Consider the following 26,948-nt stretch of genomic DNA (forward strand, 5'->3'; position numbering starts at 1 on the left):
ATTAGTTGATTAGGTGATGGGCTGGCTTGTCAGTCAGTCTGCTATGTTCTTATGATATACAAACTGGCCCCTCCTTGCTGAAGATGCTGGGTTTAATCCTTGCATTGTGGCCTATCAGGACTTTCAGCATACCTGTCTATTGTCGGTCTTGTACCCTCTGTATTCCTGAGTGTTCCTCTCTGATTTCGGACCTTGCCCTATACAAGCAGTAGAGTCGTCCTTTTTGGAATGGGTGCTCTGCTTTGAGGCAGATCCAGTCGGGGAGGTTCAGGGTGTTCCATTCTGATCTGTAGCTCAGTGTTCTGTCCAGTTCCGGGTCTAGCTACCATTAGTCTACCGTATACATACCTGTCAAGACTGCTCTGGTATCTTAATCGGCCTAGTTTTGTCAGCAGTCTTGGACAAATGTGATGGGACTAATTGACAACAGGGTCCGTATCAGAATGCTATGATTTCTTCTAGGTCTACTTTATATATAAAATATGTATTCGAATATTTTTATTACATATTATATTATTTTGCATTATACACTACAGCTCATTAGTTTCAATAAACCACAAACAAGGCAAATAAACCTGCTTTGTACGCATATACACTACCGTTCAAAAGTTTGGGGTCACATTGAAATGTCCTTATTTTTGAAGGAAAAGCACTGTACTTTTCAATGAAGATAACTTTAAACTAGTCCTAACTTTAAACAAATGCACTCTATACATTGCTAATGTGTTAAATGACTATTCTAGCTGCAAATGTCTGGTTTTTTGTGCAATATCTACAAAGGTGTATAGAGGCCCATTTCCAGCAACTATCACTCCAGTGTTCTAATGGTACAATGTGTTTGCTCATTGGCTCAGAAGGCTAATTGATGATTAGAAAACCCTTGTGCAATCATGTTCACACATCTGAAAACAGTCTAGCTCGTTACAGAAGCTACAAAACTGACCTTCCTGTGAGCAGATTGAGTTTCTGGAGCATCACATTTGTGGCGTCAATTAAACGCTCGAAATGGCCAGAAAAAGAGAACTTTCATCTGAAACTCGACAGTCTATTCTTGTTCTTAGAAATGAAGGCTATTCCATGCGAGAAATTGCTAAGAAATTGAAGATTTCCTACAACGGTGTGTACTACTCCCTTCAGAGGACAGCACAAACAGGCTCTAACGAGAGTAGAAAAAGAAGTGGGAGGCCGCGTTGCACAACTAAGCAAGAAGATAAGCACATTAGAGTCTCTAGTTTGAGAAACAGACGCCTTACAGGTACCCAACTGGCATCTTCATTAAATAGTACCCACAAAACACCAGTGTCAACATCTACAGTGAAGAGGCGGCTGCGGGATTTTGGGCTTCAGGGCAGAGTGGCAAAGAAAAAGCCATATCTGAGACTGGCCAATAAAAGAAAAAGATTAAGATGGGCAAAAGAACACAGACATTGGACAGAGGAAGACTGGAAAAAAGTGTTGTGGACGGATGAATCCAAGTTTGAGGTGTTTGGATCACAAAGAAGAACGTTTGTGAGACGCAGAACAAATGAAAAGATGCTGGAAGAATGCCTGACGCCATCTGTTAATCATGGTGGAGGTAATGTGATGGTCTGGGGTTGCTTTGGTGCTGGTAAGGTGGGAGATTTGTACAGGGTAAAAGGGATTCTGAATAAGGAAGGCTATCACTCCATTTTGCAACGCCATGCCATACCCAGTGGACAGCGCTTGATTGGAACCAATTTCATCCTACAACAGGACAATGACCCTAAACACACCTCCAAATTGTGCAAGAACTATTTACAGCAGAAGCAGGCAGCTGGTATTCTATCGGTAATGGAGTGGCCAGCGCAGTCACCAGATCTGAACCCCATTGAGCTGTTGTGGGAGCAGCTTGACCGTATGGTACGCCAGAAGTGCCCATCCAACCAATCCAACTTGTGGGAGATGCTTCTAGAAGCGTGGGGTGCAATTTCTCAAGCTTACCTCAACAAATTAACAGCTAGAATGTCAAAGGTGTGCAATGCTGTAATTGCTGCAAAAGGAGGATTCTTTGACGAAAGCAAAGTTTGATGTAAAAACAATGTTATTTCAAATACAAATCATTACTTCTAACCTTGTCAATGTCTTGACTCTATTTTCTATTCATTTCACAACGCATGGTGGTGAATAAGTGTGACTTTTCATGGAAAACACAAAATTGTTTGGGTGACCCCAAACTTTTGAACGGTAGTGTACATTGCTCACAAATTAATCGAGCCTTGATTTCCTTACATTTTTCTCTCATACAAGCATCCACCCTTAGCAGTGATCATAGTATTTATTTATGTGCCTAAATAAATCCATATTCATCACAAACTAGCTTCTTTTGCTCATTTCCAAAATATCAAAAATTTGGACGTTGTATAGGAATTAATGAGCTGCAGTGTATTATTTTGTAACTATAATGCTCCTAATGGAATGTGAATTTGGTTGTAAGCCAGTAAATATTTAGCACTTATCTTTCAATATAGTATAGCTGTTTAGTATACTGTATATATGCTGTTATTATAAGTCCATAGTATAATTGTGCGTGCTCTCCCATAGACTTGTATAGGAGAGCATGTGCACAGGACTTAGATAAGCCTCAATTTCCGTCCGGCACATGGACTTCACAGGTGGGCACTGAGGGACCCTAGGGGCGGGTAAGTATGAAAATACATCCCCCGGCTCCCTGTCACCTCACCTAACAGCACTATAAGTTATTTTGTGGTGCTTCAGGTAGGTGGCAGGTTCCCTTTAAGGGAACTTCCTAAAATGCACATGAGGATATATACATACACAGGTGCACACATACATACCTAGCTCTACAACAGATACGTACAAGAATGCATACATAAAGAATTATACAAGCACACTCATGTATCCCATGATATACACACATATAATAACACAGTACATACACACGCACAATGCACTGTTTCTCGCTGTGGCCCAGAGCACGTGCCATTAGGTAAAAGGGACCTGCCATCAACTATAGGCACCATATACTAAGTTATGGTGCTTATAGTTTAGGTAATGTGGGGTCCAAGGAGCCTCTTTTTTTACACTTACCCAATCTCTCCTTCATGCAGTACTCCCCAGTGCGGACAGCACAGTAAGAGTATATGAACACCAAAGTATTTACCGGCCGATTTTTAGACCAAAAAATCAGTCCAAAAATTTGACAGAAATAGGAGCCATTCGAATGAATAGATGTATGCACCCAGGCTTTTCTTTTTACTCAGATTGCTAGAGTAAAAAAAAAAAAGCCCTATTCTTGTCCGATTTTCAGACATGTATAGCACATGTCAATATGCAGTGTTTAGAATATCGGACAGCACAGACAGCAAACAGATGGGATGTCCATGTGCTGTCCAATGCGGGTTGTGCCAGAGAACCTTGGGCGCAACTTTTAAATCCCCCATATGCATGTCCTTTAAATTTGACTGTTTCCAGAAGGCTGTGCATGCATGGAAGTACATGTCTACAAACTTCTTAAAAGAGTCAAGTTTACTGAGTGCTTGCTGACTTTACCGGGGAAAACACTGCAGGAATGGGCGACTGGGTGAGTGTGAGAAGAGGCTCCTTAGACTTCACGTCACTTAAACTATAAGAACCCTAGTTTATTATGATTATAGTTGATGACAGGTTCCCTTTAGGAGGTCATCCCCCAACACAATTTATCACCTATCCATAGGGTCTGAATGAAGCCCCAGTGCACCTGCATGAAAACCGCTCCATTCCATTGTCTATGGATATAGCTAAGTGATGTGCCCAGCTATCTCTGCAGTCCTATAAAAGTAAATGGAGCACTGGTCATTGGTCAATTCACTAGGAAGTCTTGGGTTGTGCCATTCTCCTGGCAGTCAAACCCCAACAAAATCATTTATTACATATTCTGTGAACAGATGATATATGATTTTGGTGGGATTATTAACTTCTTTGGGAAAATGGAAGAGGTGTACATTACTCTGAGCACTGGTATACAAGCTGAGTGAAACAACTTCTTATGCAAACTGAAATGAAGCACAGGTTGGTATAAAGCTCATGGCTATTAGATTCTATGATAATGAAAAGTTCTTTAATAAACCATTCTCTTTACAAATACCAGTAAACAGAGATATGAAGAGCTCTAACGGCTTGAAGCCACTCCAACAGACTTTGAGCAGTTGAGTAATTTCTCTAGGCTCCACCTGCCTGATACTCTATAACCCCAGCAGTTGTCGAATTCTGCTACTAATACCTATAATAAAGTATCTTGTGATGTTATCAGTATGTATTTACAAGCCCCTTCATGTGGCCACTCCACTTAGTCCATAGATATGCTCCATGCTGGATATGCTCCTTGTATTATAGTTATAGTACTGTATCATATGGTATATTGCAAATTATATGTGTGTGTGTATATATATATGAATGCTAAAGAAGAATTCTACCTTTAAATATCTTGTCATGCACATTACATATGCGGAAAAAAACGTTGGTCCGTGATGAAGGCTCCTCGCTAACTTGGTGACTGACTTGGTGATTTGAACACTCCGCAGGAGCAGGGGACGCAATAGCTGGCCATGCAGAAGACCATCACTTCAAACCCATGATCCCACTGGGAGCCTTTTAATGATCAGTAACGTGACCTAACCCCATTTGAGCAAGATATCTCCTTAAAGGGGTTTTTCGGAGTGACTAAGTTATCCCCTATCCATGGTGTAGGGGATAACTAGCTGATCATTGCCGTTCCAATTGCTGGGACCACCACTGATTCTACCTTGAGACACTGGCAAATGAATGGAGTGGCAGCATGTATGCTCAGCCACCACTTCATTAATTTCAATGGGAAACCTGGGATAGCTAAGTTCAAGCACAATCGATGGAAGTCTCAGTGGTTGGAGCCCCACCATGAGATAGTTATCCCCTATCCTGCATATTTGAAATAACATTATCTTACCAGAATACCACTTTAAACTTCTAAATTTTTAACTATGTTCTTCTATTGAAGATGCATCAATGTTATTGGAGACTTTTTGATGTGTTAGTGGTTCAGCATTATGTTCAGTCATATTATTAAGCAGCCTACTTGCTTTGTAAGAGGAATTGGAGACGTGTCTGAACATAAAGAAGTATGAAACTGATCTTCAAAAAATGTATTGGGTAAGGATGATAGAGCCGTAATACTGTAACTACGCTCAATGCCATCCTATGGCACAAAGAGAAGTCATAGCTTTTCTCTTCCTACAGAACATCTGAATTTGAAGCATCAGTAAAGCGTCATGGTCCCAAATTTCAGGACCATTAAGAAGGCATTTGCAGATTGTTTTAAACCCCTATCTGACGTTTTACAATAATTTATAGAAATATATGGGGATAAGTAGTTCTAAAAGTAGAAAAAACAGCATTTAAAATGACCCCATGTGGCTTTTTTGAACCCGTCCTTCGTTGGTCTGATATTGTATGGTGGTGTGGGCAATGCAAAACTCTATTTCCGAAGAATTTACAACTATTTAAGATGAATGAAGCTTTCGTAAGGAGAACTGTAAACTCAGACAGAAATGCACAGTAATGTTTAAATTATTTTCTTGGGAACCCAACTCTTGTTTTGCTTTCATTTGCCATCAGCTTTTTTTCTTCTGGTTTTATGTTCTGTAACTCTTCAAAAACTTTTTAGTTTTCTTTTTGACCATTTGTACTAAATATGGATTGGTTCCCACTGATCTGACGACTCACTGTGTCGCCAGCTGTGGACTTTTTAGCACAGGCGGTGGCATTGATGGTCAGGTTAAAAATGCAGAACTTGTTGAGTAGAGGAAGTTCAAACCAGTAAATGTAATTAGAGAAATCCTCAGGAGTAATGTTACAGAACTTAATGTTACTGGAAATATAGTGAATACTTGGATTATGATTCTGGCAGACATGGTAGGAACAGATTCAGAAAGAAAATATAATCACATTTTTTGTAAACATATATAACTAGATAAAATATGAAGTTTCCATGGCAATGGAGCCAACAGATTAAAAATTCTATTATACTGGGAAATATATTATTTGTGAAAAAAAACTAAGCCCAAATAGTCAAAACTAGCTTGAGAGTAGCATTAGTCTACAGCTATAAGTCATTATGTCCAGATGATCAACCCAAGCATATCCATCATTTTTGTAGCTGAAGGACATTGTGGATCCAAATTCTATGATTACAAAGTGTACATCCAACAAATACAGCTCAATGTGATCCGCCAAGTTTCCAAATAATTGAGTGAACTTTTGAGGAATGTTATTTACTATAGCATTTGATAGGAAAACAATGGGCTTTGGGTTGGCCAAACACTAGTAGACCCTGACTCTATGGAAGACAAGCAAACCGGAGAAGATTTATTTCTAAACCACCAGACTGCTCTTTAAATTACATTGCGGTTTATTGCCTAAGGCTCTTTATCACGATTGATGACTGGCAAGAACATTCATTTGCCCATGTGAATATGCCCGCAATTAGCTGGCAAACGAGCAAATGCTCTTTTGTCGGCTGATTAGATCATTTATGTGGGCATAAAAATGCTTACTTGTCACCGGCACATCTCCCCGTGTAAATAGAGGATGTGCCGCTGAAGAAGGCAATCTGTAAGGGGATGAATGATAGTAGCAACACTCTACTGCATGTAAACGGCAGTAATTATCGCCGATCCAGATACTATATTGTCGATTAACTTTTTAAAATTTTTCTGTCACTGTGGTTGTCGGAGAGCTTGTTTTTAGCTTGGATTTTTCAATGGTACAATTAAATGTACCATATCATGTACTGAACAACTTTAAGTGACATGGAAAAAAAACTCCATTGTGCCATTTTTTGTGGGGTTTTGTTTTTACAGCGTACACACTGCAGCAAAAATAACATGATAACATTAATCTGTGGCTGTTATTACAAAAATACCACATTTGTATAACGTTTTGATGCAGAACTTTTAAAAAATAAAATATCTTAAAACAAAATTATTTTCTGTCTCTATCTTCTGACCACCCTAGCTTTTTTATTTTCATCTTTATGCAGCCGCGTGAGGGCTTTATTTTTACCGGACGATTTATGGTATCATTTTGATGCACATACAACTTTTTAATCGTGCTTTATTATTTTTTTTTTGGAGACAGGATGACCTAAAAAGTAAAATTTCGGTTTATTTTTTTCTTTCTGACGGTGTTCACCATGTGGGATAAACAATATATCATTTTAAAAGATAAGACTTTCAAGGGCATGGGGGCACCAGGTTATATATATATATATATATATATATATATATATATATATATATATATATATATATATACACATGTATATTCATTTTTTCTTTTTAGATTGTAATTACTGAAATTATTGAAGAACTTCACTTGTTTTTTTTCAGTTTCCATAGGGGACTTGATCTTGTAATTGTCTGATCACTAATACAATATACTGCAATATTTTAGTATAATATATTTTTGCAGGTAGTCTATTAAGACATGCAACAGACAGACAGAAATACACGGCAGTCAAATTACACCCTGCCAAGCCCACTCCATACAAACCCCACACACATCCGCCATACATGTATGATGGATATTATCAAGGTTATAGACATTTTTGCTACTGCTTTCTTATTTTATGGCATTTTCACATGTAATTCATAGTCAGTCGCAGACCAAAAATATTGCAACATTGGGCCAAATACATAATAATCTGCAATACTGCACCTCTTATGGGCATCTTAATACCTTGTGCACAATAGCGTGATGGCTGCATACAGAGGCCCTATGGCTCCGTAGCATAGCGCAAGAAGTATTGCCCATGCCATCATATTGTGGCGCTATACAGTACCATGTTACAGAGCTATTCTTCCTATAAATCAGTGCCTTTACAGAAGAATAGCTCTGTAAGGCCGCCTGCAGATGGGCAGAAATTCCGCGGCGGGATATCCCGCGAAATTTCCGCCCCTGGAAGCTGCCATAGGATAGCGTTAACAAACGCAATCCTATGCAGACAACCGCGATTTGGCCGCGCGACATCTCGCGCGGCAAACAAATCGCGGCATGCTCTATTTCTGCAAGCCCCGCACAGAAATGCCACTCACCGGCCGCCGGCTCCGCTCTGCGCATGCGCCGGCTGCTCGTCTGTCTGCAGGCGGACTAACACAGCAAATGATGGAATATGCCAGGATTTTCGTTCATACAGAAGCCAAAAGAAAAACAAACTTATTTATGCTTCTATATGTAATAAGAAGCATAAAGAGGTATAGTAGGACCTCATAGAGGTCTATAGGCGTTGTGTTATGGCCCCTTACATCTTGACAATGTATGGCAGTTTGCATGAGCCCTAAAAGTTGATTGACTTTGACATTTACCAGTTGTATAATGTTTTTTCTATCTATATTAGTTTACTATAATATACTAAGATGCAATAACAAGAGGTAACTAAAATGTAACATAGTACGTTAGGCTGAATGAAGACAGTGTCCATCTAGTTTAGTCTGTTTCAAGCCTCCTTCCCCCAACCTTGTTGGTCCAGAGGAAGGCAAAAAAAAAAACGAGCCAATTTAGCTCATTTGGAGAAAAAAAAATCCTCCCTGACTCCATAATGGCAGCCAGAGTAATCCCTGGGTCAGCATCTGAGATCAACAACCCCGCTGGTCACCTAATGTCTATATCCTGTAATATCACAGTGCTCTAGAAAGACATGTAGTCTCCTCTTAAACTCCTCTATGGATTTTGCCATCACCACGTCCATTATAATAAAACAAACTGTTCCTGATATGTTCCACCTAGTAGCAGAATAGTTCAAAGTGCAGAAAAGTTAGTTTGATGAAGTGAATGTCCGGCTTCTAACACCATGTTATTATTATTAGTTGCAATGTCCTGGGCTGAAGTACTTCAGGGGGCTTTTATAAGGGGGCAATTAGCCTGCATTCCGCAGTGCAAGATGCTGTAAATTACACACCAAAACCCACAGCCTCCACATGGATTTTGATGCAGAATTGAAAATAGCATAATTCTCCTGTCAATTCAACATTAAAATCAGCAAGTGGACCTGTGGGTATTGTAGAGGAATTCCGTGGAGGCAGATAAGCAGTTGCGTATTGCAGGTTAATTCCACCTCTGTGAAAGCACCCACAGAGTATCTCCTCACTCCAACTGGAGCTCTGTTTCTCAGTCACAGAGCTCCAAATCCCCTGCATAGCCATAGAGTTACAGTATATGATAACATTTTGATTGCCCATGGGTGCTACTGCTGAGGGCTTAGGCGTTTACTAGAAAGAAAAAATAAAATAAATCTTGATATTTGTTAAGCACCAACTTATTCTGCAGCACTTTCAAGCAAGCTGGGTACTCATTTTACCAACCTCGGAAGGATGGAAGGCTGAGTCAACCTTGAGCCAGCTACCTGAACCTTGCGGTGATTGAACCCACAACCTTCAGGTCGTGAGCAAGAGCTTAGGACTGCATTTCTGGTGCCTTAACACTCTGTACCATACGAAATGCTGTTTTATAAATATTTAATTACAGGAAGAAATATTAGGACATTAATTAGCACATAATTAGGGTCATTTCACATCTGCATTTGGGTTTCCGCTTTCCTGCTCCATTCAGTGAGCAAGAAAGGGGAATCCCCATGACCGAATGGTTCCATCTGCGGACAGAACGGAATAGCATCGGGTGGACCCCATTGACTATAATAGAGTCCGCCCACATATCGCCCAGCTTGCTGGCTTTTGGATGGAAGAGAAAACAATGAAAGCTGTGCTTTGGTCTTCTGGTATTTTCAGCTACATCTGTGAGTGAACCTCTGACGGAAGTCTCCCTGGCAGATATGAAACCAGCCTAATTCTATTATTATAGTTCTATTTAGATCACATCTAAATACTAAATGGTGTTATTTCACATATTTAGCACATCGTAGCCCAATACATCCTACAGGCAGTCTAAATGATCTATCATATTATTGGAAATGTCTGCCATATAATCGGTCTTGTGGATGTAACTTTTAATAAGATTATCAGTATCAGAAGCCTTTCGTGTTTGGAGTTCTTTAAGAAAATTGCTTGCTATAAAATCTATTTCTTCCACCTATTTCTGCAGTCAGCCGTGAATCACTTATATTATATGTTTGCATGCAGCTCCGTTGTTCAAACAATTCGGAGCAATGTATGACAATGAAAAAAGCCTTGCTTCCATTACATGGAAATTGTTTGTAACTGACAGAAGTAGTCTGGAAAATTCCTCACAAATTGCGAGACGCTTTTATCCGTATGTCACACAGATGGGACATTTGTCAGACATAAATAAGGTCCAGAAGCCATTTTGAATATATCCTCGGGGAAAATTCTGTAATCCTAACAACACAGGTTCCTCTGATTACCTAGGAAGTAAAAAGAACCACATAATAATATATGTGTTCCTTCTATTTTCTACTATTGTTGATCATCACCAGAGAAAGGACAGATGGGCTATGAATACTAGGGGAATTCTGGCACACTATATCTTCTTCACAAGTGCATACGGTTATATTTAGAATACAGCCGCGTCTGATGACAGAGCCATTTGCTTATATGTGTGTTGTTTACCGAATTCTCCACAATGTAATGAAAGTCAGTGTATTTTTATGTGTAAAGAAAGCTGTTGACTTCTATGCGCCATATTTCTCGAGAAATCGTAATGCTAAAATCAAGAATACAAAATGTTGCGTATGTTTAACATTTCTGTACTAATGATAGAGCGACAGTATGAGAATATAATATCAGTTAAAATGTAATCATTGCTATAAATATATAATGTGCGATCAGTTCATTTTTCCATTCATTAAATCTATCTATCTATCTATCTATCTATCTATCTATCTATCTATCTATCTATCTATCTATTATCTATCTATTTATCTATCTATCTATCTCATATCTATCTATCTATCTCATATCTATCTATCTATCTATCTCATATCTATCTATCATCTATCTATCTAATATCTATCTATCTATCTCATATCTATCTCATATCTATCTATCTATCTATCTATCTATCTATCTATCTATCTATCTATCTATCTATCTATCTCATATCTATCTATCTCATATCTATCTATCTATCTATCTATCTATCTATCTATCTATCACTCAAATACAAAACTTCTTGTGTTTCCTCCATCTACTACCCAACCTAAGCCTGATATTTCCATCTCAGTCCGTGGTACCACCATAACTCTTCGGCAGCACGCCCGTAGTCTTGAGGTCATATTTGACTCAGATTTTTCCTTCACTTACCAAATTCAATTTCTGGCTTGTTCTTTTACCAGCAGCTCAAAAACATCTCCAGAATCCATATATGGAGACATCAAAAACTCTTATTGTTGCCCTTACCCACTCTTGGCCTGATTACTGCAACTCAATACTGATCGGTATTCCCTTCAATAAAGACCTTAGACTAAATTCCCTATTAATCCAAACTTCCCAATTCTGTCTTGAAAATTTTTTCAGAGCTGCACCAGTTTTCTGGAATGCATTACCCTAGACAATCAGGTTACTTCTGAATGCCCACAGCTTTACGCATGCCCTAAAAGTACCGTATATTCCAGCATATAAGACGACGGGGTGTATAAGACGACCCCCGACTTTTCGTCTTATATGCCGGGAATACAGCATGGAAAAAAAATGAATACTCACCTCCGGCGGTGCTGCTGCAGGATCTCGCTCCCCCGTGCACGCTGGCAGAGTATTGCTTTCTGCAAGCGGGGCTTGAATGCCCCGCCTCCAGAAAGCTAATGCTCTGATTGGCTAACTCAGGCGGCGTCACCCAATGAAAGCTGGCGCTGCGTTAGCCAATCACAGCCATTCAATATCATTGAATGGCTGTGATTGGCTAACGCAGCGCCAGCTTTCACTGGCTGATGCTGCCTTAGTTAGCCAATCACAGCCATTCAATGATGTCATTGAATGGCTGTGATTGGCTAACGCAGCACAAGCTTTCATTGGCTGACGCCGCCTGAGTTAGCTAATCAGAGCATTAGCTTTCTGGAGGCGGGGATTTCAAGCCCCGCTTGCAGAAAGCAATGCTCTGCCGGCATGCACGGGGGAGAGACAGCCTGCAGCAGCGCCGCAGGGGGTGAGTATTCTATTTTTTTTCCAGACAACTGTATACCCGGCGTATAAGATGACCCCGGACTGCAGAGCAGATTTTTTAGGGTTAAAATGTCGTCTTATACGCCGGAATATACAGTACATCTTTTTGGGGAGGCATGCCATATTCTCAAATTGCGTGATCCATCCATCTACCCATTCATCCATGTAGCGTCTTTCTACACTCCCCATTGGAAACCTGATGCCATTCTCCTCACTGCATTATACACCCCATTGCATCTCTGATTTGTTTATACACTCACACAGCTTTATGTATATATGAATAGTACCATATGCCTATACTCCTTTATGGCGAGCAGGGCCCTGTCCTCTATTGCTGAAGCTGTGCGTTGCTTTAATACTGTATGTTCTATCTTATTTTGTGTATGTTACTTCTGATTTTTAAAGTGCTGCGGAATATGTTGGGGCCATATAAAAAAAAGATTATTATTATCATTAATAACCTAATAATCTATCTGTCTTCTTACCTATCTATTAATATCTGTTCACTAGTAAAAGATAAAACAAAATATTCAGGAGCATCCCTGAATAATGATCCAATAAAAAGAAAATACAAGAGGATTCTGACACTCCTTCTTCCGTATTTGGCCGCTGTTTTGCGCACTGTAATACGAACTAACGTAAATCCATGTATCTATTTAAATAAGTGTATTTGTGTTTTCAAAACACAGAATGATCTGCTTTTGTCAGCACTGTGTGAAAAATACGCACAATATAGTCTCTGTATGTCACCAGTATTTGATCTGTATGTACCTCCGTTTTTACTGTCATGGGTAATATTTTATATTGGGCAAATACGGAATGCCTAGTAGACAATAAAACCAACGACAGACTATATGGAGGAAAATACAGATCAAATACTAGTGACAATATGAGGACATTCAGTGGCATATAATCTGTGACATATCATATTAAGGATCACTATTACGGCCGTGTTACAGTACGTTGATGCGCAACTAGTCTTAGGAAGAGTAGCTGAGTTTTATTTTTCTATAATAGAAACAACTTGTGAAATGCGTCCGCTGCCACTTCAAAATATCTCTGTGTGTAAATGCATAAAATATATTGATCCTGTTTTGGTGTGACCTTAGACAACCCCTTTTGAAATAAAAGTTTTTTTCAGATGTGAGCTGATCAGGGCTGGCCCTGGGAATCTTCATGATCAAGTGCTATCACCAGGGAAACTGCTGTTTAAATGCTCATTTTGTAAAGCTACAAGCAAAATTGGGTAGCAGTTCTGCCTTTAACAATATTTAAATCTACAACAAAAAAGTTTAGTAACATTTTTTAATGTATTTTTTCTCTATTCAAATCTAGTAGTTAAAATTCTGCTGCTTGCCCTTTAGAACAGACTTCTGAGCACTAATTGTGTATTTGTCATCTGCTCTCCCAAAATGCATCAGGAGAATTTGAGTTTTCGACATAAAGAGAAACTGTCTAGATTTTAACTATGCATTCCTTTTTAAATTGATGATTGGTGGTGGAGTTTTCCTCATTAAAGGGGTTTTCCAAGAGTTTTCAAAAAGTTCTAAAAGCCAGAAAATGAGCTAATGTTAAAAAAAAAAAACTAGAAAGGAAAAAATACCAGGCCAGCTTCTAACAGAATCTTCTCCTTTATTTATATATCCATTACAAAACAATATGATAAAATGTATCATGTAACTGTATGCCCCCACAGCATACGCGTTTCAAAGCTTTAAGGCTTCTTGATCATAGCACGGTGGACAAAAACATCACAGTTCCGCTAAAAACATGAGTTGTATCTACATCAGTTTCAGAAGTGTTCTGCTATACACTTACTAACAGACGTTACACCTTGTTGAAATGGGGTTTTTAATGGAACTCTGATGATTTTCCCCATCATGCTGTGATCAAGAAGCCTTAAAGCTTTGAAACACGTATGCTGCGGGGGCATAAAGTTATGTGCGGATACTTTTTATCATAGTGTTTTCACGAATATATAAATAAAGGAGAAGATTCTTTTAGATGCTGGTCTGGTATTTTCTCATTTCTGGATTATTTGCTGCTGGCCTCACAGCAGGACCTTGCTTTGGAAAGGCTCTGGCTGGTTACTAGTTTAGTATGAAGGAACGGTGAGCATTTAATATTATATTTTCCTGTAAAAAAACAACAACAACCAAGCAGTACTTACTCATTAAATGTCTTGTACCAGTCCAGTGCAGCCACTCTGATCCCCAGCGCTCCAGTCCTAGAAGCTCCTGCGGCAGTCATGTGTTGATCATCATTCATGTGATTGCTGCAGCCAATAACTGGTCTCATTTGACATTTGCTATTCATGCACACATCAACACTGAGGCCAGTGATTTGCGACAGTAGTCATAAGCTAATCACCATGGGAGCTTCCAGGAACAGAGTGCCGGAGAGCAGAGCAGTTCTGTTAGACTGGGTAAGAGGGGCATTTAAAGAGGTTGTAGCAAGATCATAAGTTATCCTCTATCTACAGGATAGAGAATAACTTGCCAACCGGTGTGGATCTTATTACTGACACCCCCACTAATCCATGTACATTGTTCTCTTCACTGTCTGCATTGAGGAGGAGACTAAATGGAACGTGCTGCCACTCCATTAATTTTCAATGGAACTGCTAGAGATAGCCGAGTAGCAAGCACTTGTGTGTTTCTGTCAGCCTTACTGAAATGAATGGAGCAGCGGCCATGCATGCTTGGCCAGCACTACATTCATTAAGAAGTCACTCTGGATGGAGTAGCGTGTCCCAAGTGATAGGCAAAGGGGAAGATGGGTCCCCTATTCTCATGATCTGTGGGGATCTTAGTGGTGAGACCCCCAATGATCAGCAAGTTATCCCCTATCCTGTGCATAAGGGATAACTTGTGATCCTGGTACAACCATTTTAAAGGGGGAGGGGACTGTTTTTACTTTTACCCATTCCCTGACCTTAGGAACTTTTTGAAAACCTCCAAAAACTCCCTTTAAGCATTGTGTTGACCATTCAAATTATCAAATGTTTATAAATATCATTAGGTGTCAGGGGCCCTTCTGTATACATATCCTAATAGGAGACTGAATAAAGGCTTTTCTACACAAAACACTAATCATATAGTCTGATGGTTACAGCTCAGTGCTAAAAGAAAGCTATTTTGGCCTAACTTGATGAGTCTCTACTTGAGATTAATTACTGAGCGCAAACAACTGTAAATAAAAAGTGTGACGACCTAGTGCTACAATCTATTATATGTGTAACCAAATAATTATTGTTCTAAATTCATGAAAATTACACAGAGTACAAAATACATAGAATTTCCCTATCATGAAACATTGATGGTTAGAAACAAGTAAACAATGATGGAGTTTTACATTAAAATGTGTCTTATTGTTTAGTGAAACCAGGATGCGTCTACTCTGAAAATCTGAATAGTGGGCACTGCCACTAAATGATATGTTTAAGCCAGAAAGTGTTATGTTGCTAGATTGTTTAATCATAATGAGAAGTACAGAAATTGACACAAATGTAGACAGGTTTTGAGGAGGTTACAAAAAAGGGGTGTGAGCAGGGTATATTTAGTCATGCGTTAGATTTATGTGGATCAATACAACACACATCATCGATTCATTAGACACATAAGATTAACAAGACGTTGGTCAAAAGACATACAAAAAACAGTTGGAGGGACGCGATGCATCAGCATGCAAGAAGACATACACAGACAGGACTTGCAATAAGATTATGTTTACCAACAGCAGCATAGACATTCAGGAAACACAGTAGTGTCTTTCATGCACTGCATAGCACTCTAAGGAAATGAGGTTTACCATGACAGCAATAGCATCGACATCATGCAAGACATGCAAGGCTGGAAATAAGAGAGACCAAAGGGAAGGATAAATTGGTTAAAAGATATTGTCTAAGCATACTAACCTGCTGGTTCTAATGAATTTTCTACTTTGCCGTTAACATCGAAAACAGGGTCATGAACACCTATAGTTTTCATACAGCTGTCTATAATAGAAATAGAGATAATAGCCAAATATGTTAGTGAGATCTTTTAAACTCCATCACTTTTGTTTCTTTATCTCTTTTTATTGATTCTTTTTGCTTTTAATAATTTTTTTTTTCACTTTGATTACGGGGCATCTTTTCAAATGCCAAATTTTGATTTTCTTTCTATAAACTACACATATACAACATTTCCGAAACAACAAGTTAGCAAGTGACATGTGTTTAATAATGCTCAATGATGAATGATTAGAAATTATAATGCAAAATAAACAACAGATGTTGAGGTATCACACAGGGTTTAACAATAAAAACTTGAAGGCTCTTAATTGTAGCACACATTGTAACATGCATTTGTGGCCACCCATTGAAGCAGATGGAAAACACTTACTTTGTGGCCGTACGTAGACTTTAAGTTTTAAGCAGGATCTTCTTCCATTATCTGGGATTGCTGAAGCTGAAGGACAAAAAAAACAACACATTTTTCATTAATATTTTCTGAAAAAAGTTCCTTAAAAATGATTTTAAGTAAATCGTTTTACATTTTGTAGCATTTATAGAAGTGCATTTACCGACTGAGCCACTCCACATTAAAATGCTGCTACAGATAATGGGGCATATTTGCCTCACACTCACTCATCATCACCATAGCATCTACAATGAATTTTATGCCTCACACCATCTACTTCCACACAAGCGGTGTGAAGCTACCTCTCTCAATCAAATACCCAAGCCTACATCCTAAAATGTATACTTTTTCATCAATCATTTGCTGAGGTCCCATAATGACTGTTTTATATAATTTTACACATCATGGTATTCTAAAGCTGGATGAAGTAATTTTGGATGGCAGAGTAGTAAACAAATACCCTTTCATTGTTGATTTGGTCTGATTTCCATTAAAAATGACAGTCCCTTTATTTGCAATGCCAAAATGCAGATAGAGCTCTGCGCAGGTTTGTTAACCCTTTGCAATCCCATTTTGGATTCAGGGTTTCCTAGGGGGCATTCTCTTTCTGCCATTATACAATGGTGCCATCTGCTGGCTAGAGCCAGTACTGCAAAATGGGACATGCTGGAGAGGCCCCCCGACAACAGAGCGGCCAGTAATATACAGTAAGAATACCCTGTCGGACATCTTCCGACATCGGAGCTGTACAACCTTCAATTAGAATGTCTTCAGACGTCAGACAGTGGATTGGAAAGGGTTAATAGATGAAACAAATTAGTATTGATAAGAGTGGATGACAACAGTGGCACAGAAAGTTATGGGCAGTTCATTATTGCAGATTTCTTTAACATAAGTATGAGTACAAGAAAAATACTCAACATGTTGGATTGAGGTTTTGACAGACATGTAGCTTCAATTATAATTAGTATCATGAAAGGAGTTGGCTGATGGTAACAGATGGTATAATTTTGGATAGTCCAAAGTCAGTGGTGACCAGTGGTTTGTGTTTGAGCAAAGTTCCCTAGTGTGCACTGAAATATTGCACAGATGAGATTGGCTGTCCAGGATTAGAAGAAATGCTCTATTTTCCAGAAACAGAGCCCCACTTATCCATGGGCTGTGTCTGGTATTACAGCTTAGTTTTGCTAACTTGATATAGTCAATGGACAAGAGAGACATTGTTTCTTGGAAACATAAGCAGGTACTTTCTTCCATTCATTCACTTTTCTATAGCAGTTCAGGTCTTGCCTATTTTACTGTTGAAACGTCCATTTTTTGATTAAGTTGTACTTACCACCTCAATGCAGTTGTCAAGTCTAGAGACTGCCATTATAAACACTAATGGCATATGAGGGCACCGATTACAATACCATAGCTATTAGGGTGAGTTCACACACAGTGGCATTGTTGTAGAATTTCGGCTGTAGAATGTGCTCCGAAATCCTGCAACAAATCTCAGTAAACTGTAAGTGAATGGGATTTTAACAAACAGTAGAATAAATCCACAGCGGAAAATAGTCACGCTGTGGATCTGAAAAGTGATGGATTTTCAGTGCAGATTTAATTCATTACGATGCAATTGATAAATTCTGCAGCGAATTTCTGCATCAAACTGCGCAACGAAGTCATCTACAGATTTTGGTGCGGATTTTGTTGCAGAAAAGTTCCATTATTTGTGCAGATACCTTCATATGGTTTCTTGTCTTTGCAAACAACATTAGTATTCGGATTTCCCCAACTGCTTATGGCTGGGACTCCCTGACTACAGAGGGAGGAGTTGTGATGTCTCTGAGAAGGACTTCCCCAGGCAGACAACCCATATATAAAATGTAACTCTTTTAGTATCAAAGGGTCCAAGTTGAACTTGCAACATTTAGACTGTGGGTAAACAAAGTAACATAAGGAAGCTATCCACTACGGTTTATATTAAGTGTTTGTGGAATAGCTGTTCTAAATGAAATTTGCCACTAAGAGCTTTACTCTCATTTTGATTCCTCCTAGTCCCTGATAACGTTGTGTTCTGATGTATCAGCTTTATATCCAGAAGTGTCTTTAGAAGTGAGATGAGAAAAGGAATTACTTGGCACAATATAATAATCAACACATCCTGTGTGTCAATTCATTTCACGCACAGCTTTTTTTCAGTTTGACATAAAAAACAACTTACTCTACAGGAAAACAAGTGACTGGGACAAATATAATCTGCATGATGAGTCAACTGTGCTTCAGTCCACAAACACTTCTAACCATATAACCACTTGTACGCAAGGTTTATGCTTCATCTTCGGAAAGGATTTAAAATGTTCAGGCAGGGGTGCAGCTGAGGGACACCGATGCATGTGCTATGGAAGCTGTGTGCCAGCAGGGTGCCAACGAGCCACTTGTCACGTCTGTTCAGTCCTTTCAAAGCAACTGAACAAAGGACATATCAAATGACTTGTGACAACCCAAGAGATAAGAGGGTACTAGATGTACAAGAGATAGAGAAAGATACAGAAGGGAAGTCTGGGAACTTTCCCTAGCTCTCCCCGAACTGGACTAGTAAGGGAAGAGGGGTACCCGTTCCAAAAAGGGGAGTTGAGAAACACATTTTAGCAGTTAAAAGGGTTTTCCAAGTTATTTAAAATGAGGGAGAGGACAAAAAATGGTTAAACAAGACAAAACTAAGTTATAATCCTCACTCTAATGCTCTGCCAATTCAGTGATTCGGCACTCATCCTCACCGCTAGTCTTTCTTTAGTTGACTGCAGCGGTGATGTCTCTATACCCACATGACCAGCTGCAGGCAATCACTAACCTAGAATCATAGAATGGTAGAGTTGGAAGGGACCTCCATGGTCATCGGGTTCAACTCCCTGCTCAATGCAGGAAAATTGGCCTTGAGCCATATACTGCAGTGCTGGACCAGCAGGGGATAGGAGTAGTGAATATAACTTAGTTTTTCTTATTTTTAATCATTTCCTGCCCTCTCCCAATTTTTAAATAACTTGGAAATCTAATAAATATTGTTTTGTTTGTTTGGCTAGAGCTTTAAAAAAAAGCCTATTTGCTTTTTCATATGTCTAGAATTCTTATTGCATTCATAATGTTCTTGATTATAGCACTCTTTTAGAAGTATCACCGGGTGATAGCTAGGCTTTCCTTTTTCAGGGCCTAACTGTAGGACAGTAGCCTTACTGTAGGACAGGAGCCTAACTGTATTCCCTAAAGTCCTTGGGTATTATAAGAGATAAGGGAATACAGCAAAAATGACTACTAACAGACCAAAATGCAGTGCCAAAGGGAAAGGTCAGAAGAGTAGCCAAAAAACAAATCTGAGGTCGGATACCAAAAGAAAGAATAGTCAATATCAGAAGAGAGAGCAAAAAGTCAAAGTCAGAAGTCCAAAAGTCATACACAAAAAAAAAATACGGTAACAAACACTCAGAACCACCAGACATCTGAAAAAGACCTTTATACAAAAGTATTACCGGCGTCCTCTACATAGAGGCACCAGAATAAATACCCTAAAATACATACCTGATAGGCTACGACAAATGACAACTCAGCCAGCCTATCAGTATAACCATTGAGGAGAGATGTTTCTCCCAAGGCATCCAGCTCCAAATGACAAAGTGCATGCGCCAGCAGGTACATCATTGGGTCCGGCGATGATGTCACTGACAGTGCTGTAACACCATCATTCCTTGGTTTGTCTATTTTGATAGAAGGCTTAGATAGCAGACCAAATTTTTGCTCTGAAAAAGGAAAGCCTAGCTATCACCCGGTGATACTTCTTAAAGATTGCCATAATCAAGAACATTATGAATGCAGTAAGAATTCTAGACATATGAAAAAATAAAGAGGCTTTTTTTAATAGCTCTAGCCAAACAAACAAAACAATATTTATTAGATTTCCAATTTATTTAAAAAATGGAAGAGGGCAGGAAATGATTAAAAATAAGAAAAACTGAGTTATATTCATTACTCCTATCCCCTGCTGGTCCAGCACTGGCTCAAGGCCAATTTTCCTGCGTTGAGCAGGGAGTTGAACCCGATGTCCCAGGATATCATTTCAGTCTCTACCATTCTATGATTCTAGGTTAGTGATTGCCTGCAGCCGTCATGTGTGTATAGACACATCACCGCTGCAGTCAACTAAAGAAAGATCAGCAGTGAGGATGAGTGTGGAATCACTGAATTGGCAGAGTATTAGAGTGGTAATTAAAACTTAGTTTTGCCTTCTTTTAAGTATTTTTTGCCCTGTCCCTCATTTTAAATAACTTGGAAAACCCTTTTAGGGCTCAGTCACACAGGCGCATCGGCGCCCGCGTTACTGCAGCCAGCAGACGGCCGTACCTGAAGATGGACATCTCTCTTCAAGCGCCGGGAGGAAGAACATGTGACCGGCTTCATTGCCAGTCATGTGTTCTTTCATCAGCACTGGAGAGAGACGGCCGTCTTCAGGTACGGCCGTCTTCTAACTGTCAGTCACACAGGCGCATCGGCGCCAGTGTACGGGTGCTGATGTGCCCATGTGACTGAGCCCTTAACCATTAAAATGTTTCCCAAGTTTAGAGAAACAGTTTGGTAATAATAAAACCAGGTCTCCATATAAAAAAACATTATTATTTCAGAGCCCTTTTATTCATAGAAGTTCTCAGTATAACAAATGTCAGAAGATATCATCAAATGGAGTCTGGGCGCTTAAAAAAAACATTCTCTTAACATTTGGTAAATGGCTGGTTTCTTCTAGCCATAAATTTCCATAATTTGCAATAGCAAGAAATGCCCAGCTATGAAAACTCAATGAATTTAATGGTTGAAAGTCTATTGCTAAGACAAGCATTGCGGCTCAGTGGTTGGGACTGATACCATGCCCTGGGTTCAAATCCACCTAGGACAACATTTTCATTAAGTTTGGTATGTTCCTCTGGGTACTCCAGTTTGATTACAAAAACATACTGATGGGCTTCCTATGAAATCAGTCTTAGCGTGTATATCTAAGGCTTCCATTACACAAGCACCAGTAGCTGACACTAATACTCACATTTTCCTGACAATTGCCGGGCCGAACCTGTAATGCAGGTCCAGCCAGCAATTATCTCTATTACACAAGTATTAACAGCGCTCATGTAATAGCAATCTTAGATTGTAAGGGACTGATTGGAACAATGACAATCTCTGTATAACGCTATGAAACATGTTGAGGTCATATAAAAAGAAAATAAAGAAATAAGGACATCATCATGTCTCCCAGCACCCATACTTCTGCCGATGTTAACTGTGGACAAATATATATTATATCTCGGGAGTTTTTTACACTGAAAACCACTTTATTGACACTTAGTGGAAGGTATTTATTGAGATATCATTACTTATGGTACAGATCTCATCACATTTGGTATTTTCAGGAATGTCATTATTCATAGTTAGGGCTGAAGGTTTATATACATAAGGGCAGTTGAACATGTGAATGTGTATACGGTAGTTGTCTATCAGCGTATTTGACATTTTTCTATTATTTGTATGCATAAGGCATAAACATATAACGAGCAAATGAAGGCATATGTGTTTACATTGAATACTTCTAATATCACTAAATGATCAAGGTGTAAGTATAATGATAAAAAGTATGGCAATATTCATATAGAACCCGGACCTACAAAGAACACCTACATTCCCACCTCACCACAATAATAGTTTGACCTTTCAGTTTTACATCCTTTCATTCTTTCCTGTTTGCTATGCAGATCAAGAAAAAGCAAACAGGCCTTGTACTAATGCCACAATATGCAGAAGTAAATATTCAATGAATCTTTAAATAAGAAAGCTTCTTAGAGCCAAAATCTAGATACGAAAATTGCAATTATTATTTTTTTTTCCAAACCAAAGAATAATTTCAGACATATTGAAAAGTTTCTTGGCAAATTTCTAATAATACTTGATACTCGGCCTCGAGTACATGGTTATATTATGGCTTTGTACAACTCAAAGGTTGTGCGGAGCTATAATACAACACCCGAAGACTTCTTTAATACCTTACTCTACCTCTGTATGCCTGTAACCTTTTATTCACCAATCTTGTGAGGTATTTTAGCTTATAACAAGCTCTGCGAGAAAGACTTTGTTAAACGAGTAAAAGGTCACTTTTTCTTTTCTACCGGGAGTTGTTGGCCATTTCCTACTCTTGCACTGGATCTCTTTGATGAAGTTCTAACGGAGTGGTTTACATGGCATATGTTATTCCTTTCATAGAATGTCTGAATAGTTTCACTTAGACTAGGTTTAGGAACTTCTGTCAGTGGATATTGTCTGTGCACAGTGATACAGTATACAAATAAAGAACACATAATATATCAATTAAAGTAACAAACGGAATAATTTTATTAAAGGGGTTGCCCGAAATGTTTTAGATGGTTGAAAAATTGGTTAATAAGAGTAAAAGTGATATAATACAAAGTAACCAATATACCTCTATTAATTGCTTCTCTAAGCAATTAATTGACCACTCTGGTGATCCTCACTGGTCCTTTTGTTTACTTTGCTAACGCTATATTATATCCTACATCCATTATGAATGCTGCAACCTCTCACTGGCCTCAGTGATGATACAGACATGTAAGGTCTGGCATGAGTCTCTTGAGGCCAGTGATTGGCTATAATGTTCACATGGATATATGTGTCACGTCTGTCCAGGACTGCTGACAAAGAGCAGTATGGAGAACTGTATATGGAGGACTAGAAGATGCCAGACACAGGACTGGGCAGTTAATGTGGGGTAATACCTAAATGTTTATCAGAATGGAACCCCCTGAGCCTCCCCGACTGGACACTCCATGAAGCAAAACACACGTACAGAAAAAGGTGACCCCACTGCTTGCATGTGACAAGGTCCAATACCAAAGGGGGACTAGGTCATCGGACCAGAGAACTGAACCAGGAAACCAGACCGGAGACTACAGAAGAACTGGATGCAGAGCGTAGAATATTAACAACTGTCAGCAGACAGATATGCGGAAAGTACAGAACCTTCAAAAACAGGTCAAATGAGAGAACAGAACTGACAACAGAAAGCTATGCTGTGAGTCTTGACGAGAGTATGATACACGGAGTATAAGTGGAGCCCTCAGCAGGAAGGAGCTGCTTAATACATGATAAAAAAGTTGCTGACTGGTTTATTAATCATCCCAGCCAGCCCATCAGCTAAACAACTCAAAAAAAGTTACAGATTGGCTGGCTGAGTTGTCAATCAACCCAACCAGCTCATTAGCTAAACAGCTGAAGAGAGAAGTTCAACCCTCAAAGTTCGGAACCAAAAAAAGCATGAATGGGCCAGCAGTTGCATCATGTGATCTGAGGTAGACGTTGTAAAGTCACCTTGGAATTAAACCTGAGACTTGGAAGAACCCAGAGCAAGTAGCGCCGTCATAATATAGCACATCACTGCAGAAAAGTAAAGAAAGATCAGCAGGGCCCACAGAAGTGTCGGTGCTAAAGCAGTGGGGAATTTAACAGGTTTGTAACGTTATCTTTTTATTCTATTCCATTTACTGCTGTTAGGCAATTTTTAAAATATTACAGACAACCCCACTAAGCCTACATAAATGCTTTTTTTCATCTACAACAAGATGATTGCCTTAAAAATATGATACAATTAAGCTATGCAACCAGGTTGAGTGAATCGATTTGCCTGCTTGGCTGTTTTGTTTGATTCACTCATATGCTCATCTATAGAGAGCAATGGAATAATTAATTGGCCTATTATTCTCATAAATTTGCTAAAAGTGAGTCTGAAACCCGGTGAATAAATTCATTAATGCATCTTAATGACCCGTGAATCAGGAAAATCATCAAAATGTAATTTGGACCACACAGAGTACATTTTCTGACACAATTATTGTCTTGGATCAAATATTTAGTCATATATGGTGAGCTCAAGGAAGTTTTCCAAAATGTAAAATCTTCTTGGAATGACTTGCCGCCAAACCTCACTGGTTTCAAAAATACTCCAAATTCTGTACTGCCAGCATTGCATTCATTCATACAATGACATGGACATTATAGGGAGCTGTCTAATTAAATTAAGTTATTTACTATCCAGAGTATAGGAAATAGGTAGCTGATTGTTGGGGTTCTGACAACTGAGACCCCCACCATTTGGGAGAACAGGGATCTAGGGTGTCCCTGAATGAATTGAGTGTCAGTTACACATGCACATTATCACTGTCAGAGATAGCTAAGTTCAAGCGCTCAACTATCCTTGGCAGTCCCATTGAAATAACTGGAGCAGTGGTATAGGAGCAACCATCCCCTTCCATTTGAGGACCTCTGTTCTATTGGCTGTAGGGAATCCAAGCAGTCCGATCCCACCGAAGCTAGCTAGTTAGTTTTTCCCTATCCCGTGGCTAGAGGATAACTTAATTTCATGGCACAGCCCATTTAGGGGACACAGATTGTAGAAAGCTCTGCTACCACTTTCAAAAGGGTCATACCTTAAGCACAATATTCAATGGCAAATACAACCATATGTAATGAAACAATAGCAATAAAGGAGTTGTACCAAAATTACAAGTTATCTCCTGTCCGCAGGATAGAGGACAACTTGTGGATTGGTGGTGGTCTCACCAGTGGGACCCCCATCGATCCCAAGAACAAAGGTCCAGTTTCCCCCATCCTTTTCCCTGTGCACCTTCTGCAGGGAGGAGGACAATTAATGGAGCATCGATCGTGCAAATGCACTGCCCTTCAATTTATTTTAATGGGACTGCAGAGATTCCAACAGCCACATTGAAATGAATGGAGTGCCGAACGCACATGCTCAGCCAGCGCTCCATTTACTGTGACATCACTATGGGTGATGAGAAGAGCAGGACACGGGACCCCCGTTGTCATGATGGATGGGGATCTCAGCAGTGATTCCCACACCAATCAACAAGTTTATCCCCTATCTTGTGGTTAAGGTATAACTTGTAATTTTGGTATAACCCCTCTAAATATCCTAGGAGAATACATTAGGTTTCCTATACAATCGGGCTTATGTGCGATTGCTCTGCAATAAACATAAAAGCATCAATGGTCATATAAAACCTTACAGCTATCTTCTGTATACCCAAATCTTATAACTCACAGTCGGGACAATGACAGCATGTTGTTAACAGAAAACGTATTAGCTATTCGGTGGCGACTGTATAATGCACCAGCTCTATGAGATTATTTATTTTCCAATGAATCAAATCGGTATTGGTTTTGACTGGTACAAAATGAAATCTGATTATCCCTTTGTAATATATTAGGGAAAACAAAAATAGTTATGATAGAACACTAATAATACATGACAGTACATAGATAATCTGACACACAGATAATAAAACATGATGGAATGTCTACAAAAAAACAAGCAATACATCTGTCTTCCACTTCTTCCAATCATTGACTTTTCATTACCTCTAACAGATACAAGGCATTTGCTTGACCTGCACTTATACATAATAATCTGGGTGTAAATTAACTTATTTTTAACATTTTTGACTATAATATCATTTAAACCTGAAAAATATACTAAATAGGATTTATGCCTAAATTTCACGAAGGAAATGTATCCTAGTCCTTGTGTCAGTATTGTGATGTGTAAAAAGGTGAACATTTTAGCAAGAGACAGATTTATGCAAAAATGTTACACTTTTAAAAATGGGTGGGGCTTAACTAAAGGGGTGGAGACTTCCAGGGCCCAACAAATGTACTATCATTTACACCAGAAACTGATATAAATTATATTGCAAATCTATACAAGCTCATAGCCACAGCCAAAAGATTAACCAAATTATTTAAAATGTGCACAGAATGAGATAAAATAAAGGATACCCCCTCCTATCCAGTACAAGAGCCCAGGTTCCTTGAAGTCCCAGAAGAAGCTGCAGTAGTTATGTGCCATTCATTGTACACATGGCCGCTCAGCCATTCACTGCCTTCAGCGGTGATACTGCAATGATCCTCAGAACAGGTCATCAATAGTAAATTAGTGGGGGTCTATCACCAGGGACCACCACCAATCAACTGCTCTCTTGGCCGGTGTGCCTGTGCATGGAGCTGATTTTTGTAAGAAGTAGACAGCTTAGTTCCCACTGCGGTGGCCTGGCTTAGTATGGCAGAACAAGTTACCATTGAAATGAATGGAAACGTGATCTGCAATACCAAGCTGGCCCACTGCAGTAGAAACTGAGCTGTTTGCTTCCTGCAGAAAATGCCTTGGTCCACGAGCACACTGGCTTGACTAACTATCGATGACCTATGCTGAGGGAAGGCCATCAATACTATACAATCAGACAACCACTTTAATTAATATGGCAGATTCCCCCCTAGATACATGACAAATCTGTTTCTCTAATGTTACAGGTTAATT

General features: G+C 39.2%; 1 protein-coding gene across 3 annotated transcripts in view; it reads right to left on the minus strand.

Annotated features, from left to right (window-relative positions):
* EFNA5 (ephrin A5) overlaps nt 1-26,948 on the minus strand; it is a 423,677-nt gene that overhangs the window by 15,853 nt on the left and 380,876 nt on the right. For 2 of the 3 annotated variants that reach the window (XM_066603041.1, XM_066603039.1), the window contains exons 4-5: nt 16,508-16,573; nt 16,039-16,119 (exon numbers count right to left, since the gene is read on the minus strand). In XM_066603041.1, the coding sequence (XP_066459138.1) occupies nt 16,039-16,119; nt 16,508-16,573 (147 nt within the window). The remainder of the gene's footprint in view (nt 1-16,038; nt 16,120-16,507; nt 16,574-26,948) is intronic. The other variant, XM_066603042.1, reaches the window with a different exon arrangement.

This window comes from Eleutherodactylus coqui, chromosome 5 (genome assembly GCF_035609145.1).
Source record: "Eleutherodactylus coqui strain aEleCoq1 chromosome 5, aEleCoq1.hap1, whole genome shotgun sequence".
Lineage (NCBI taxonomy): Eukaryota > Metazoa > Chordata > Amphibia > Anura > Eleutherodactylidae > Eleutherodactylus > Eleutherodactylus coqui.